Source organism: Xyrauchen texanus, chromosome 40 (genome assembly GCF_025860055.1).
Source record: "Xyrauchen texanus isolate HMW12.3.18 chromosome 40, RBS_HiC_50CHRs, whole genome shotgun sequence".
NCBI classification, from domain to species: domain Eukaryota; kingdom Metazoa; phylum Chordata; class Actinopteri; order Cypriniformes; family Catostomidae; genus Xyrauchen; species Xyrauchen texanus.
This window is the reverse complement of record NC_068315.1, coordinates 2,415,613-2,434,665: the sequence shown is the minus strand read 5'-3', so window position 1 is coordinate 2,434,665 and position 19,053 is coordinate 2,415,613. Positions and strand designations below refer to the sequence as shown.

At 40.3% G+C, this 19,053-nt stretch overlaps 1 protein-coding gene across 1 annotated transcript in view; it reads left to right on the top strand.

Moving 5' to 3' along the window:
- LOC127633707 (disintegrin and metalloproteinase domain-containing protein 12) overlaps positions 1–18,254 on the top strand; it is a 120,385-nt gene extending 102,131 nt beyond the window's left edge. Inside the window, exons 17-23 of the mRNA XM_052112973.1 lie at positions 87–164; positions 6,756–6,864; positions 7,259–7,394; positions 7,597–7,723; positions 10,083–10,317; positions 12,963–13,120; positions 15,309–18,254. Coding sequence (XP_051968933.1) covers positions 87–164; positions 6,756–6,864; positions 7,259–7,394; positions 7,597–7,723; positions 10,083–10,217 — 585 coding nt within the window. The 3' untranslated portion in view covers positions 10,218–10,317; positions 12,963–13,120; positions 15,309–18,254. The remainder of the gene's footprint in view (positions 1–86; positions 165–6,755; positions 6,865–7,258; positions 7,395–7,596; positions 7,724–10,082; positions 10,318–12,962; positions 13,121–15,308) is intronic.
- The last annotated feature ends 799 nt before the right edge of the window (positions 18,255–19,053 follow it).

The window sequence follows — 19,053 nt, the reverse complement described above, 5'->3', positions numbered from 1 at the left end:
TAACATGAATTATCTAATGTCCGTTCTTTTCTGATCATCTCTCTCTCTCTCTCTCTCTCTCTCTCTCTCTCTCTCTCTCTCTCTAGATGTGTATAAACAGACAGTGTCAGAACATCAGTGTGCTCGGAGTTTATGATTGCTCAGCCAAGTGTAGCGGACATGGGGTTAGTTTATATCCGACTGTTTATTCAAACCAACATTACTCTACAGCTAGAAATAACTCTTCTGCAAGCATTACAGTGTGTCCTGTAAACACAGACAACTTAATTTTTCGTAATGATTTAAAATGTAAAAGATTACAGGGACTGTTCACACCGAATCTGCACTAGGGTTACCACCCGTCCTGTAAAATACGGGATCATCCCCTATTTAAAGATACAGTTATGTGCTTTAGCCCACTACGCCTACATGTGTATTTTAACATTAATTGACTGGCCCTATTCACTGTCTTTGTGAGTGACTTTCTGTAAGCGGGTTTTTTTACTTTTTTAAATAAACGAGAGATGATTTGAAAATTAATTTTGTGGTAATCAACATTATGCTATAAATGCTTTCGATTGATCATAACTTGTATTCAGGGCCACCACTCACCAATTTGATGCCCTACGCAGAGTTCCCGGGGGAGGGTTGGGGGAATGAGGGTTCGCGTGATATGAGCGTGAAGCAAGGCTGGACTGGTAAGAGAAATCGGCGTAGTCCTTTTCTGCATATCGCGGCACGGTTTTGTGGTCCGTTCTGCAAAATGCGGTGGCTCATTTTTGCATGTCGCGGCCCATTCGGCACATTTCGTGGACGCACCACCAGTCTGCTCGGCTCCACCGCTGGCCAGTCCACCCATGAACAGTCCCAAAGTGCGTCGGCCCACCGGGAAAATGCCCGGTATGCCAGATCGTGATATGAGCGTAAAGCGATCATCTGTGTTCCGCAACTGCTTCCGGGTCCTTGAATAACGTATAACGTGCGAGTAAGGGCAGCCCCCTGGTGCCCCCCTAGGGAGTTGGTGCCCTACATAGACTGCGTAGTCTGCTTATAGGGAGCGGCGGTACTGCTTGATTGAACCTGGAATATTCCTTTAAATTCCACAAAGACCTTTTATTCTTTCATTCTGTACCAAATCTGTGTACTGCGGCTTTAAAGAGCCCAGAAACCAATACACGTATCTGAAGAACTTTAAAGTGGCTCTAAAAAGTATTTAGACCCTTAAGTCGCACTTAAAGTGTCTGGATGCCATTGCGTTATATAACAAAATATCAAAGTTTCATCTGCACTCAAATGCTGCTCGAGCTTTTCTTTTCTCTTCTCTTTTCATATTAACTGTGAACATGTTACATTAATGTTGGACAAACACAAAATGTTGCAATCACTCTGTCTCTCTGATCGGTTCAATCGGTTAGCTGTAATAACCTCATTTATGTGCAGTTCAACATGCCATCCATCATGCGTCCTCACGTCCATAGCTGTTATATGTCTTTGATAAGAAAGAGAGTTGTTTTAAATTGGGAGTGTTCGAAATGTTCGGTTTTGAAGGTGCTGTGTCTTGCTTTGTTTTAAAGCCCAGCACTACATTTATCTTATTATCACAAATTTCTGTCTGTAATGCAAAATTAACATTTGCTAGGAGCCAAATGCGAGTAAACATAGCATTTGATGTTTCAATAATGGTTTCAACCACTGTAAGAACAACAGTCTGACTCTTGCTGATGGAAGACAAAGAACGTCTACTAAAAAAAAACATGTCAACCTCAAAGACATTTTACCATCAGAAGTTTCTTTGGATGCTTGAGGATCTTAGTCCCTCAGAACTCCGTGTGGAGAAACATATGAGAAATATTCCTCGCATTAAACAGTCAAAACAGAAGTTTGAGAAACAGTCACGACATGTCATGTTTTTGTGACAGGTACAACTTCACTGAGAGATGGAGACTCATTTCAAGTGACACAAAGACCTGTGCTGTTTGTCACAAATATGTGAGGAAAAACAGCTAAATAATCCCATTGTCATAGTGGCAAAAAAGCAGCTTTGGACCACATAGTCTCATAACGACTCGTTGTATATTGTATGAAATAGCAACATTGCAAGATATCTAATGACTTGGATCATGCAAAAAGATTAAAAGGTTATTTCCAGAATGTTTTCTCTTTTTTTTGCACATTTTTGCATACTAGGGCTCTCAATCGATTACATTTTTGAATCTAATTAATTACATGGTGTCCTGATTAATTAATCGCGATTAATCACATTTAATCGCATATACAAATATTTGCTGAGAAAGCCCCTCATATAACAATAATTCAGTATATAATGCTGAAATAATTATACATAGTTATCAATGTACATCTGCGTCAGACATGCTTGTGTAGCATCATAAACATACATTTTTAGGTCACTGTGTTGTTAAATATAGTTTAATACTCAATCTTTAAACACATCTAGAGATCTCTTAGTTCGACGTTGCGCTCCATCAAGTGTTTTGAACGCAAGAACATAACGCATGTTTGTGTTGTTGCTGCTGAATGTTGTTTTCTTCACTGTGTTGCCACACAGCTGAAGTTTCACTTACTGCCCTCTGGAGTAAACAGGTGGTACTACACGCTTGCATTTCTCAGGAATCTTCTTTATTACAATCCGGGGGCATTGCGATTAATTGCTTTCATTTTTTTAACGTGTTATTTTTAATAAAATTAATCCCACTGAATTAACGCATTAAATTGGCAACAACAACCCATATTTTACATACTCTCATATTTATACATATATATATATATATATTGCTATTTGCACTTCTGGATAGAAGCTAACTGCATTTCATTGGCTTTGTACTTGTATTTTGCTCAATGTCAATAAAGTTGAATCTAAACTTTATTGAGTGTAGGTGTAGTGGATTAAAGCACATAACTGGTAATCAGAAGGTTGCTGGTTTGATCCCCACAGCCACTACCATTGTGTCCTTGAGCAAGGCACTTAACTCCAGATTGCTCCAGGGTGATTGTCCCTGTAATAAGTGCACTGTAAGTCGCTTTGGGTAAAAGCATCTGCCAAATGCATAAATGTAAATGTAATGTAAACTAATCTAAACAAGGCCCTCGAGACCATTTGAGAAATTATTTGAAAAGCATAAAAATGGCCTTGATTCAATTAACTTGACATAAATATATGTACAATTAAAATAATGATTAAAAATCATTTTAAATGGTAACAACGCAAAATATTGAATACCTTTTTAGTGTTTTTTTTTCTTGGTACGCATTGCATTCAATCTTATTGAATGCATATGTTAATTTCAACCAGAAAATCATAGTTAGGTTCAGGTTTGTTTTTTTGGGCTTATTATTTTTCTCTGTTGTAGTAAAAGTTGCATGTTTTTGTTCGAGTAAACTTGCACAATTTCACCATCTCGTACTAATTATTAAGACTTGTCTTGAGACCGGATGGGGTGTTGAAAAATGTCAATTTGGACCTTGTTTGGAAAGCTTCTCGTCTATACCCAGTGTATGGTGATAGTGTGTGTAAGCACACATGCTCTCATTTTAATCTCCCTTTAATTAGGAAACGCACGTTTGAAACAGTTCAACAGTCCAGATGAGGTCCATGCAAACACCGAGGAGAGCAACCTCAAAGAACAGATGTGTTTTAGCACAAACTTTATAAAACATCTCCCAAAGAAAGCAATCTTTCTAAGGAACAGCTCTAGATAGTTTACACATTGGTTGCTTGGGAGTGAAACAGGACAAAGGGAGTGTGAAACAGATAGTGGGACTTCATGAATGAAGTCATGAATCTCCAGATTAGCTCAAGATGTTCCACTGAAGTCAACATCTGCTGCTCATCAGGACGAGAACGAGAGACAGACACATAACCAGAGAGAAGAGAAGGTTGTTTTACACTCCATATTTGTGCCATATGGAGAAAAAAGGAGTGTTTTGATAGATGTTGAGGAGGTGCACGCTAAAACTTACAGCATGGAGGACATGCGGTCTGCTGAACACACACACAGTTTTCCATGAGAGATTTTAGTATGGACTGTATTTTTATTTGTATTTATTTTGTCGGCAGTTTTATTATGGCAACAGATTACGAGCAATATTTTAATGTAAATACAGCTATGCCTCGAATTGAGTATCAATCGAATTCCTTTATAGTGACACATTCAAAATGAGTTCATGCAAACAGATCATATGAAAAAATAATAATAATAATAACTGAAGCTAAACAAAAATATAGAGTTACTGCCCTGAGAACAACCTGGTTTCATAGAATCACGTCACTTTTTGCTAAATGGTACATTTCGCAGTGACTTTTATTCACCTTCACATAAACACTTATTTATCTCCCTGTTCCTCATGCAATGCTATCTCAAGACAAAAAACACTATTAATCTCCCCAATCTGGAACGCCCAATTCCCAATACGCTCTAAGTCCTCGTGGTGTCGTAGTGACTCAATCCGGGTGGCGGAGGACGAATCCCCCGCGTCTGAGACCGTCAATCCGCGCATTTTAAAACATGGCTTGTTTAGCACGTTACTGCAGATACGTAGCGCGTGTAGAGGCTTTATGCTATTCTCCGCGGCATCCACGCACAACTCACCACACGCCCCACTGAAAGCGAGAACCACATTAGAGTGACCGCGAGGAGGTTACTCCATGTGTCTCTACCCTCCCTAGCAACTGGGTCACCTCCCTAGCAACTGGGTCAATTTGGTTGCTTAGGAAACCTGGCTGGCTCAGCACGCCCTGGATTCAAAATCGTGACTCAAAGTAAAAGACGAGAAAGACGGCACTACAAAACGGCGCACAGTTTATCTTAATTATGTGCCAACATGCCACTTAGAACAGACTTCTGAGTTTTTTTTTTGTGCAGTACCTGTAACTGAGCATCTAGTGTGCATGGTGCTCATATCTGTCTCTGCTGAGCATGTTCATGCATTCATTTTTTGTTCTTCGATCGCATGCTTATTTCCCTTTAAATCCGCAAGTAACTGGCGAAAACCCGGCCGTTGCAGCTGCCTTTAGCGTCATCCTGTTTCAAACGTATCGTCCAAAATGCATCTTAAAATTAAGATAATGCTAATTAATTCTCAAACTTGCACAGTTTATTCTTGATAACATATCAACAAACATGAAAAATGGCTCCTGTCCGATTTTATGCTTATTTGTGCTCATTTGCAAAGGAAAACAATATATAAAAACAGCTTAAAATAACAAAGGCAGCGGGAAGGGAGATTTGTAATCTGCTTGCTAATACCTTGCCCTTCTCTTGCGCTCTCTCTATATTTCATTGGTTTTGGCTCATGACGTTCTCTCACTCATCGGGACTGCACACACCTGAGCGACAAGACGTCTATATATCAAGCAGTTTTGAAAACTGTCGTATCGTCTGGGACTAGTCTCAGCATGTCACATATGAGCACACAATAAGAATATAAGACTTCTCGTCACAGACCTGTCGCTGGTAACAAGGCAACATCGAGGCAACATCAAATGCAACGAGCTTGAGTTGTGTAGTGTCCACTAGGCATCAGCTGCACGGTAGCTCATCTGATTGAGTGTTGGATTTTAAAACAGAAGGCCGGGGCATGAGTCCAGCAAAGTACGTTTACTCCCTGGTCTCGACACGTGAGATGAAGGCACAACTAAATATTGGGACGTCTGTGGCTCAGGTGGTAGAGCGGGTCAGCCACTAATCACAAGTTTGATTCCCGGCCCACACGAATCCACATGCCGATGTGTCCTTGGGCAAGACACTGAACCCCAAGTTGCTCCCAGTGGTAGGCTAGCGCCTTGCATGGTAGCTCTGTCGTCATTGGTGTGTGTGTGTGTGTGTGTGTGTGTGTGTGTGTGTGTGTGTGTGTGTGTGTGTGTGTGTGTGTGTGTGTGTGTGTGTGTGTGTGTGTGCGTGTATTTATCACTTTGTGGGGACCAAATGTCCCCATAAGGATAGTAAAACCCGAAATCTTTGACCTTGTGGGGACATTTTGTCGGTCCCCATGAGGAAAACAGCTTATAAATCATACTAAATTATGTTTTTGAAAATGTAAAAATGCAGAAAGTTTTCTGTGAGGGTTAGGTTTAGGGGTAGGGTTAGGTTTAGGGGATAGAATATAAAGTTTGTACAGTATAAAAACCATTATGTCTATGGAAAGTCCCCATAAAACATGGAAACACAACATGTGTGTGTGTGTGTGTGTGTGTGTGTGTGTGTGTGTGTGTGTGTGTGTGTGTGTGTGTGTGTGTGTGTGTGTGTGTGTGAATGGGTGAATGAGTCACTAAGGTTAAAAAAGTGCTATATAAGTGCATAACTAAATGGATTGGTTGCTTCAGCTATTGCATTTTTCATTTGTTAATTTGATTTAATGACACTATCGGTTAGGTTTAGGAATAGGGTTTAGGGTAGGGATGTCATTTTTGTTTATTTAAAACTCGAAAAACAGATGAGGTGTAAAACATATATATATATATATATATATATTTAACAAGTCTTTACTTTCTCTATGTCCATTGCTGACAGTACCCAAAGTTAAATAAACTGCCATATACTTTTTGCTAGACAGAACAACTGATCAGCTATAAAAAGCATTTTCCGTGTGTTTATATGCATAGTTTTGAGTGATTTTCAATGTTAAAAACAAACCTGTACAGTACACCCTTGTATTTTAATTACTTATCATAACCACAAGTAGTGCATTCTAAGGATTATTTCAGTAATTTTGGGAAGTGGCCTGATGATCTCACTGCTTTGTGTATGTGTCATATGTAGGTTTGTAATAATAATAAGAACTGTCACTGTGAAGTGCTCTGGGCTCCTCCGTTCTGTGATAAAGCTGGATTTGGAGGCAGTGTGGACAGCGGCCCAATGAGACCAACAGGTACTGTACAACTGTGTAGTTAATGTATAGCTGTGACAACAGTCATGCAGTGTGACGTGCAATACTCCATCAGCTATTTACATTTTTTCAATGATGCAAGTCTTAGTTGTGCCACATCTTAACTCCTATTTGCATTGTATATTTACTATATGTACAGTTTGAAAGACCTTATGTTATTTGAGAGTGCATGAAGTTTTGTAACTTTTGTAAGTATTGAAGTATAACATTGAATACATTTATGAAATGGTGACCAGGTACAGTATCTAGAACATACACTTTCCATTGTACAAATACACATCAAACTAAAATCTTGATATTGTCAAGTAACCAAATGTTAATTGATCTGCTGGTCAGTATTTTTCATATTTGTGTTTGTGTGTCACTGTATTTGCAGAGAGTAGCAGTGTAACAGTGGGGATCCTGGTGGCCTTTCTGTGTCTTTTATGTGTTGGAATTATAGCATGTATTAAGAGAAAAACTCTGACCAATCTGTTCTTCAGCAGCAAGAAGAACACCATCAAAAAACTAAGGTATTAACCCTGTTCATATGTAATATCATGTTAATAGACATGTTATAAAGATGTTATACACTCTCTTAAGGGGCTATAGTCATTTTCTCCCTGAGGAGTACAATTGTTCAAGGTTTACTGCACCAAAAATAATCATAATTTTAGTTTTTCATGATCATTTACCAAATAGAGTAACATTTGTGTTGTATTTATATTGTTGCAGACCTGTGGGACCCAACAGACTGAACAGTCCAGTTCACACACTTTCAACCGGTCACGCACACACCGTGTACAGAATCTCTCCTCAACGCCAGGCTACAGCCATATCACAAAGTGCAAACATATATAAGGTGTGTTTGTCTTCTGCACTCCACACATAAACTGTGTTCTTTAGTATTCATGTGCAGAATAATAATAATAATAATAAATATAGCTGCAAGCAGCAATACTGTCATTATTGCCAGTGAGGAATCAATTGAATTTGGTCATGAGCAGCCAACGAAGCATGATGACAAGTTTTAAGTTAGAATCCGATGAACGCTGTAGGAGTTAGAAACCGTAAGCTTTCATTGATTAAAAAATATCTATTTTTCAGAATTATTGTCCAGTAGGTGGCACTGTTCCGAAACCGCTAAGGTACCATCAGGGTACGATGCTATCACATGTAATAAGTCTCATTTTAATAGGCCAAAGCATTGCCAAGGTACAGCCTTGAGACCTGTTTGGCATGCTCGCAATGAAATTCAATGTTGATTGGCTTATGGTGGTTATTTATCTCAAGATATGTAATTGTAGGTGACTTCAGGGCATGGTGCTAAAAACATATACAAAGTTTCGTAACAATACGCCAATGCATTCATAAAATACAGCATTTTACGTCAAAATTAAAAATGGCCGATGCCAAAAATGACTGACATGGGAAAATTGGGTATAGTTTGTATATCACACTGAATCTAGAGAGACCAGGTGCATATTTGTGTGGCCAAAGCTTTCAAGAGTTATAAGCCCAATTTTTTATATATTTTGAACATTAGGGGGCACTGCGCCGCAACACTTCGCCACCTCAGGGCATGATGGCCATGACACATACCAAAAGAGCCATAGCTAATGGGGTGAAACATTGTAACAATTCTAGAGGCCCACAGGTCCTGTGGGGCAACAACAAATTTTAGACTGTATTTTTTTATATTAAAGGGCCCCAGATTTATATACAGGAGTGGTGGTGGCGTAGTGGGTTAAAGCAGAGCACATACCCAACTGGTAATCATAAGGTTGCTGGTTCGATCCCCACAGCCACCACCATTGTGTCCTTGAGCAAGGCACTTAACTCCAGGTTGCTCCAGGGAACTGTCACCTAATAATCGTTTTATTTATATAGCACTTTTCAGCAAATCAAGCACAAATTTCTCCATAAAATCAAAAATGAACACACAGTAAAACACAACATATTCACATCACATAGTAATAAAAGCAACACACATGGTAAAATACAGCAGGTTCATGTAGTAATAAATGCCAGTCTATACAAATTAGTTTTTAAATGAGACTTAAAACAGACACAGATTCAGCAGATCTAATATCCCAGGGCAAGCTGTTCCATAATCGTGGGGCCTTCACTGCAAATGCTCAATCACCTTTTGTTTTGCATCTGGATCTTGGAACAGCCAACAGTTCATGACAAGAAGATCTAAGAGGTCTAACTGTTTCATGAGTTTTTAAATGTTCTGATAAATATTCTAGCGCCAACCCATGTAATGCCTTATGTGTAATTAATACAAATTAGGTTAGTATCAAAGTAGACTCCCAAATGTTTCACCACCTGCTGGTTATTTAGGACCAACTGTTTAAGTGCTGACTTAATCTCACTTTGCCACAAGCAAACACTCTTGAAGAATATTTATATTAGTCAGATCATAGGGATTCAATGATAACCATGAATCAATGATCATCACAGAACCAAGCAGTAGCATATATACTGAAAACAATATTGGCCCTAAAAGGGATCCTTGTGGAACACCACAATTAACTTTTGAAGAGGAGGACATCTCATCTCTGACAGACACTACACAATTTCCTATTTGTCAAGGAAGAAACAAACCAGTGTAAAGCCACCCCAAATATTCCCACCAATCTCTTCAATGTATCAATTAAAACTGAATTATCAACTCTATCAAACGCTGCAGTTAAATCAAGCAACTCCAAAATGGAGCACTCTCCAGCATAGAGTTGTCTCCATGCATTTGCTCACACTTACACATATGCATATTATCTGTATTGGGGAAGCAACTTTAAAGCTGTTGCTCTAACACTTTTTTAAAAAGTACATTGAGGGTATATTTAAAGGTCTCCGCCTCTATAAAGCCATTTGATTTGGTTACATACAAGTGACTGCCTGTCAAACAGATGGATGGTGGATGTATTTGTGATCTCTAAGCTGTTGTAAAGTATAGCGGTCAGATCTGTGATTAGAGGATGTGTTTAAAGTCCCACTAATGACCCCTGTGGTGAATTGTACACTCAGTGAGGCAATTGAACCAGACGAGTGTGTGAGTGTGTGTGTGGTTTTTATCAGCTGTAGTATCTGCTACTGATAAAGTGCACTGGTAACAGACAGAGGATGCTGGTCTGTTTGCTGTTAGGCCTGGTGAGGTAACACTCATACAGATCTCCTTTTGTTCTTGTCTAATCTCTCTCTCTCTCTATCCCCAGTCTCCTCTGCAGACAGTGGATTCAGTGGTCCGCAGACCGCCTCAGTGCCCACTCGTCCGACCTCTCTCACCCGCTGCCGCTGACATTTATGCCACCTACACCCCACCGCCCTCACTCAAACTCGTCTCTACCTAGAGCCTCCCCGCCAGCACACACACCCTCACGCACTTACGCTCCAGCACCAGGAACTGGTATCCATGGCATGGCCTGTCAGAACGTCTGCAAGGTTGCCATGGTGAGTATATAAACTCGTAATAGAGTGCAACAGTCTGGTTCTGGAAGAAAAAAAATCCCATTCTTTTTTTCCATATGGGAATTGATTATTAACTTGTAAATATTTTAAGACAGACCTACAGTGAGCTCAGGGGTTGTTAATGGATGGTATATGCTTCTGTTGAAGCCATCAGTCCATAGACATAGTTGGCAAGCATTAACTGCACATACATTGACTGATTTGCTTTTATTCAAGGGATATTTCAAAATTATTACCTACAGTAATTGTTCTTTACAAGTTGCATTCAAAATCCACTTGTCTCAATATCATGAGGGGGCACATGGTTCTAGATCAACTTGTGGTGGTGTAGTGGTCTAAAGCACATAACTGGTAATCTGGTAATCAAAAGGTTGCTGGTTTGATCCCCACAGCCACCACCATTGTGTCCTTGAGCAAGGCACTTAACTCCAGGTTGCTCCGGGGGTATTGTCCCTGTAATCAGGGCTCTGTAAGTCCCTTTGGATAAAAGCATCTGCCAAATGCATAAATGTAAATGTAAAAAAATGTAACTTAATTTTTGTTCTGGATATAAAGCAAACCTCTTGTGAGGGCACGTATTAATGAATAACCATTTTAATGATTGTACCATTTTTTTAAATCCCATTAAAAGAGACACTTATCTGTCCTGACAACAAATGAAGGAAAGCATGCATTAATTAACAATGACCAGAATGGAAAATGAAGATGCTATTGAAACAGAAGTTAATTACCCGAGGTCACTTGCTGTCTCAGATAGGGGTGTATATATGTGACTGTAGCACAATTTCACTGCTGAACTCCATTAAAACAGCTCATAACCAACCGGCCCTCCACGCTATGATTAATACAGCTGTTTCACCCACTGCGAGCTGCATTTGTGGAAGGTAAAATCACCCTCGCCGCAGTTACCCACATGAGAGTCCAAACGGCAACTTGTTCTTTGATAAACTGAAGCAATTTGTTGGTTTGTCCCATATAAACCCAGCTCGTAAAAGAGAAGCGTTTTCCTCTTTTATAGAAGAACCTGGAAGAGAAAATGTATAAGTAAGGATGTCCTTTCTCAAGGGGAAACAGAAAAACAGCCGAACTGCTCTCTTGAAACCTTACTAAAACATCAGAGTAGCTAACAATAGCCTCTATATTTAGACTATGAATCAAGACTCTTAAAAATACAGGTTCTTCAGTGGCTCTTTGATTCAGCAATCAAGAAGCATTTTTGGCTATATACAGCAGGAAACCGATGGAGTGCGTACTCCAGGTAGGGAAGGAGGTATTGCCCCAAGTGAAGGAGTTCAAGTACCTCGGGGTCTTGTCCACGAGTGAGGGGACAATGGAGCGGGAGGTTGGCCGGAGAATCGGGGCAGCGATGGCAGTATTGCACTCGCTCTATCGCACCGTTGTCACGAAAAGAGAGCTGAGCCGAAAGGCAAAGCTCTTGATCTACCGGTCAATTTTCGTTCCTACCCTCACCTATGGTCATGAAGGCTGGGTCATGACCGAAAGAACTAGGTCATGAGTACAAGCGGCAGAAATGGGCTTCCTCAGAAGGGTGGCGGGCTTCTCCCTTAGAGATAGGGTGAGGAGCTCAGTCATCCGTGAGGAGCTCGGAGTAGAGCCGCTGCTCCTTTGCGACGAAAGGAGTCAGTTGAGGTGGTTTGGGCATCTGGCAAGGATGCCCCCTGGCCGCCTCCCTAGGGAGGTGTTTTAGGCATGTCCAGCTGGGAGGAGGGCTGTCCAGCTGGGAAGACCCAGGATTAGGTGGAGAGATTACATCTCCACACTGGCCTGGGAACGCCTCGGGGTCCCCCAGTCAGAGCTGGTTAATGTGGCTCGGGATAGGGAAGTTTGGGGCCCCTGCTGGAGCAGCTGCCCCCGCGACCCGACTTCGGATAAGCAGTTGAAGATGGATGGATGGATGGATGGTTTTGTATGGCTTTATTGTTCTTTTGGAGATTTCAAAAATTATAAATGTATAGGTAAGATCAGTACATTGGTTTCTGAGTTATTTTAAGTGTAAGTCTGAAGTTTCCTAATTCAGTTAATCAGACGTTTCCATCGGGGAACCGTTTAGAGAGCTTGCAAGATTTCTCAAGACCTTTATATCTCCAAAAACCGAAAAGCTTCGTCATCAGCAATCATGCAATGCTTGAGATATGACAAGAGCAATTAAGAGAAGGAATTCAGTTCTGTAGTAATATATAAAAAATAAAAAAGAAGAGAGAGAGATAAATGAAGTGTCCAATACTGTTTGGGTCTCTAAGTGAAGTTGAAGAGAGTTCAACGGATGATTGAATGAGGTGTAGCTGTTGTCCAGATCGCAAGCTATCAATACCTCATCTACAAAGCATAGATTAGGAAAACATGTGGACGCTCATCACATGACCTCAGAGAGCGTTACCATGGCAGCAGCAGTGAAACCACACACACAGAATGAACCTCAGGATGTAACAGATGAAGATAGACTTGTTTGTACTGCTCTCTGGTGGCTGCTCTTAAGAACAGACCTATTAAAACATCAAGAGTTGGTCAGAAAATCTACCTTTAACCAAAATGCACTTTAATATGTAAGTTATATGAATTCTGTGTTTGTATGTGTGCTTCCTTCTGTTTTCCTATATTGCTCTTAGATGTTGGAGAAGCCCAGTCCACCCCAGAAGCCTCTACCTGCTGATCCATTGGGTCGGAATGTTCGGCTAATGCGGAGTCCGTCCACTGTCCGACTCCCAGCTCCTATCCCGACACCAGTCACCCCTAGACCTGGCCCTCCTCACCCACATCTCAGCAGGTATAAACACAATCATATACACCAGCCAAAAAGAATGTGTCTTCAACATTTTAGTTATTATTATATATAAAATACTGACTGAAGTAGAAAATTATTTATATGTTTGGTAATCCTCAAGGATAAGCATTTCAGACACTGAAATAAATAATTGAAATATTCATATTTTATATATGTATATACAGTCATTAAGTATTCAGACCCCTTCATGTTATTTACATTTTGTTATGTTACATCCTTATGTTAAAATGCTTTAAATTATAATTTTTTTAAATCAATTTACACTCCATTCCCCATCACGACAAAGCAAAAAACAGAACTGCAAATGTATTAAAAATAAAAAACTGAAATATCAAATTGACATAAGTATGTACACCCTTTGCTGTGACGCTTGAATTTAGCTCAGGTGCGTCCCATTTCTCTGGATCATCTTTGAGATGTTTTACACTTTGATTGGAGTCCACCTGTGGCAAATGCAACTGACTGGACATGATTTGGAAAGGCGCACACTTGTCTATATAAGGTTTCACAGCTGAAAATGCATATCAGAGCAAAAACCAAGCCATGAGGTCAAAGGAACTGCCTGCAGAGCTCAGAGACAGGATTGTGACGAGGCACAGATCTGGGGAAGCCTACAAAAACATTCTGGCTGCATTGAAGGTCCCCAAGAGCACAGTGCCCTCCATAATTATTAAACGGAAGAAGTTTGGAACAACCAGGACTCTTCCTAGAACTGCCCGCCTGGCCAAACTGAGCAATTGGGGGAGAATGGCCTTTGTTAGAGAGGTGACCAAGAACCCGATGGTCACTCTGGTTGAGCTACAGAGATCATGTGTACAATAGAGATGGGAGAAACATGCAGAAGGACGACCATCACTGCAACACTCCACTGGTCTGGGATTTATGGCAGAGTGGCCAGATGGAAGCCTCTCCTCAGAGGGACACGTGGAAGCCATTTGGAATTTGCAAAAAGCGCCTAAAGGACTCTTGGACAGTGAGAAACAAGATTCTCTGGTCTGATAAAATGAAGATTTAACTGTTTGCCTTCAATTCTAAGCATAATAATAACCAGGCACCGCTCATCACCTGCACAACACCATCCCAACGGTGAAGCATGGTGGTGGTAGCATCATACTGTAGGGGTGTTCTTCAACAGCAGGGACTTGGGGACTGGTCAGGGATGAAAGAAAGCGGAACGCAGCAAAATACAGAGATATCCTTAATGAAAACCTGGTCCAGAGTGTTCAGGACCTCAGACTGGGCTAACAGGACAAGGACCCTAAGCACACAGCTAAGACAATGCAAGTGTGGCTACGGACAACACTGTGAAAGTCCTTGAGTGCCCCAGCCAGAGTCCAGACTTGAACCCAATCTGAACAACTCTGGAGAGATCTGAAAATGTCTGTCCACTGACAGTCCCCCATCCAACCTGACAGAGCTTGAGAGGATCTGCCGAGAAGAATGGCAGAAAGTCGCCAAATCCAGGTGTGCATAGCTTGCCGCATCATACCCAAAAAGACTTGAGGCTGCAATCGCTGCCAAAAGTGCTTCAACTAAGTACTGAGTTAAGGGGCTGAATACTTATGCCAATGTGATATTTAAGTTTTTCTTTTTAATCAATTTACAAAGTTATCAAAAATCTGTTTTTTGCTTTATCATTATGGGGTATGTAGTGTAGATTGGTGTAAATGGTAAATGCTCTGCACTTATATAGCGCTTTTTTTAACCTTAGCGGTTACCAAAGCGCTTTACACTGTGTCCCAATCACCCATTCACATTCACATTCACACACCAATGATGGCAGAGCTGCCATGCAAGGCGCTAGCCTGCCATTGGGAGCAACTTGGGGTTCAGTGTCTTGCCCAAGGACACTTCGGCATGTGGAGTCGTGTGGGCCAGGAATCGAACCGCCATCCCTGCGATTAGCGGCCGACCCGCTCTACCACCTGATCCACAGCCGCCCTGGGTGTGATTTTTCTTACTTTTCTTTCTTCACACACAAATGAAGGGGTCTAAATACTTTATGAATGCACTGTATATATAAAACTATTTATAACTGTAAAAGTCCTGCTATCAAATTACCGTAGATGCTAGTGGCACAGCAGTCACACACTTCATCTTTGACTAAAGAAAATTACCCAACTCTATTCCTAACCTGTCTGTGTTCTTTACAATCCTGTTGGACACTCAGGCCTCCCCCTAAACAGCCGCCCACCCTGCCAAAGACTCACTATCCAGCCGGAGTGAAGTACAGCAGCTGAGAGCAGGACAGTAGGGATGTCGTCCCTGGAGACACTCGATTTTTTGCACTATGAACCTCTGCAGACACGTTAATGTGAGGGGTAGCCATTGACCCCCGCTCTAAACGGTGCTATGAGTCCACACTCAGGTACATGTCACACGTTATTTATGTTCATATTTATTTCCATCTGCACAGGGCACGTGTGGTCGACACTTTTTTATTAATGTAGCAATCAGTGGTTCGCCCACATTTACCTGATTGTCCTTTTGTTGTTGTTGCCATTGTTGTTGTTTTGACAATATTTTGAAATGATTCAAATGTGTCATCTGTGAATACCAACTGCATTACTTGGACACTCTGTTCGGGCTAAACTGGATTGAAAATCAGATTTAAATGGAAGCATGAATTGGGAGTTACACTTTGCAAATGGACGTTGTGATTGAGATTAAATTGTTTAACGTTGAATTAAATGTTTGCGCGATTGATAACATCATCACAAAGATCTCATATACTGTATGATGTCATACTGTATGGTATGTTATAAGGGCTTTTTAATGTACTATTATTTAATACTTATTTTTACTGTATATTTCAAACATACATATACTATATTTTAGTGATATATAAGGGATGTTGAATGTCCATCAATGAACGTGCAGTAAATTAAAATACGGGTGAATCTCAAGGAAACTTGTTTAGGTCATATTTGACCCCAAAATGTGCCATTTTTAGGACTATTAAAGGGGTAGTTCTCCTAAACAATTAGATTCTGTCATTCCGTAACCCATAAGACTTTCTTCTTGTGAACACAAAAGAAATGTTAAATGTTAGTCTCAGTCACCATTCACTCTTATCCCATTTTGTTCTATTCATTGAAGTGAATGGTGACTGATGTTAAGTCATTCCTATCGTTTCATTCGTAGAAGCCATTTATATCAAAGCTTGTAAGGAAAATACAAGGCAGTTGCATAGCAGTCTAGTTCTGTTAAATCTTTCTTAACCACACTTGTTCACATGGGGAATGTCTTTCTTCTCTTGGACACATAATGAAAGAATGACCTAATAAAAAGCGGCCAAACCTACGTTCATGTAGCCATGTGTTGACACATAGAGCATTAGAGCTTGTTTGTGGCTAACGAAGAGAAACCAGATGAATCCCTCTCCATCACCAACGATATCTCATATCAATATTCTCATAATCCTCTTTGGTCTCGCTCAAACACATTGTGGTTAGTGGGATTGTACGTTGGGAATATGACCATGGGAGTTATGCCAGGATAAATATAACAGTGCTTCAGGAATAGATCTACACACATGTCCTAAATGCTTCATCATGGAAATGCAGAATTTAAAAATAGCCGTGGTTTAGTGGAGTAATTATAGTCATGTATTAGTTGTGCCACCAGGAACCAAAATTAGCACTCGCCAGGCACCAAATGTGAGACTAACTTTAGTAGGATCTGAAATATTTTATACGGTCTAAATTTGATTAAGAGTAATAAAGATAGCGACCTGGTCTCATAGATATGGGTTACTATGGCAACATTTTTGCTAAATGATTTTTAAATGGCTCGTTGTATGCAATGTGGAAGTTTCCTGTTGAAATCAAGCATGCCGCACAAGCCCTCAAAAGTGAAGCCAAAACGTCTCGATCGCCCCCCGGTGACTGGTCCTAGTATAGGTCATAAACCCCGCCTCCCCATGTTATTCAACGGGACGTGAGACCAACTAAACAATTAAATTACACTTCACATATCTTTTTTCCAAAGATAGTTTCTGTCATTTACTGTAGTTTCTATCACGTTGATGTCATTTCAAGTGTTTGTTTTCAAAATAAGTTTATTTTTAGTTATTTGATGCTATAAAAACGGTGCTGTGACATCATGATTGACAGCTGTGATTGACATGTTCTCTGAGCGAAGTCACTGAAGCACCAACTGACTTTTTTTTCGGGATCTTCGGAGGACTGAGGAGATTGGAGCTTTAAATGTAATATCTACATTTCTATAATTAATTATTTCACACCGTCTTAAGTCAAAAGTCAAAAGTGCAGGGGCGTGTGCTTCCGATTGATTCAGAGAGAGTGAGGGCGGGGCCTTGATTTCGCGGCTTTACTTCCTGCTCACTACTGCGCAGGTCTGGTCCCGAAATCGCAACTGTGCAGACTCAAGTCCCAAGATGTCAGCGCCATATCGGGACACTGGCGGCTTCAGTTCTCACCAATGGAAAAGAGAGAAGGGGCGTCGGCCATCTTTTTTTACAGTCTATGGTTGAAATGAACACTAAATGCGCTATAACAACAATTCTATACAGTTCTATACAGTTGCCATTTTGCAAAAGGTAATTAGGAGATCAGGCTTTATCTCAGTATTCACAGATACATTCAATTCCATTTTCTCAATTCAACTCAATTCTAATCATTCACACTTTTGTGTTTGTCGCCACTGAGCCATTTACCATCTCAAACGGGGTTTTTGGCCATGTAGGCCTGTATAATGGACACATTTTTATGAGCTGTTACTCACAGTGCCATTATATCTCAGTGTTAAAATGGTGAAATCATCTTCATTCACTGTATTAGCAAACGTCTTTGATGTTCTGCTGCCTTTGCACAGTGTTAAACCACACGGTGCATTACAGAGACTGTTCAAATCTAGACTCATAATCACATGTTTCTAGGTTAACTGCCTTGCTCGTTTTATGCACAGTTATAATTTACAATAGTCATGTTGTATCCACACTCATGCAATGTTTTACATATTCTGTTCAACGTCTGTGTCACAGGTGTAAACTAGGCTTTTTTTATATCAGTCTTTTATTAATCAAGAAATGTGAACCTGTACGTTTGATGTCTGAACACACATATAACGGGCAGCATTAGTAAAGTTATTATGAAACTGGTTTGTCATTGTGTTATTTAGTCTGATGTCTCTGACTCCTCATGCACCAACAAACTGATGATATGCTGAAACATTAAAAGTAGATTGAGTGATCCAAATGCCCCCCATGCATTGAGCGATACAATCCATGCTCATTTTATTGCTTTAAATTTGTACTATATTTCGACAATGGTCTTTAGCATCACCATTACGTCTCGTGAGACATATTTGAGGTCTATAAAATCTTTTGAGGTGCACAGAATATAGTAATTATGCCACTAGATGACACTAAAGGAACCAAATATACCTATGTGAGCAGTTTATTATTTAGTTATTTTTGTATTAATGACCCAAGACTCAATTTTATGGTATGCTCCTTTACAGATATTAATCAGAAATAAACCTGCTCTGAGAAAAATTAAATGAAGTCGTTTGGATTACATTTACATTTATGCATTTGGCAGATGCTTTTATCCAAAGTGACTTACAGTGCACTTATTACAGGGACAATCCCCCTGGAGCAACCTGGAGTTAAGTGCCTTACTCAAGGACACAATGGTGGTGGCTGTGGGGATCAAACCAGCGACCTTCTGATTACCAGTTATGTGCTTTAGACCACTACACCGCCACCTCTCTGGAAATGAACTCTAAATGCACTCCTTTTAGGCTGCATTTATGTGCTTTTTTTATATTAAAAGTTCTGGCCACAATTCACTTGCATTGTAAGGACCTACAGAGCTAAAATGTTCTTAAAATCTCCATTTGTGTTTAGCGGAAGAAAGACAGTCTTGCATATCTGGAATGGCATGAGGGTG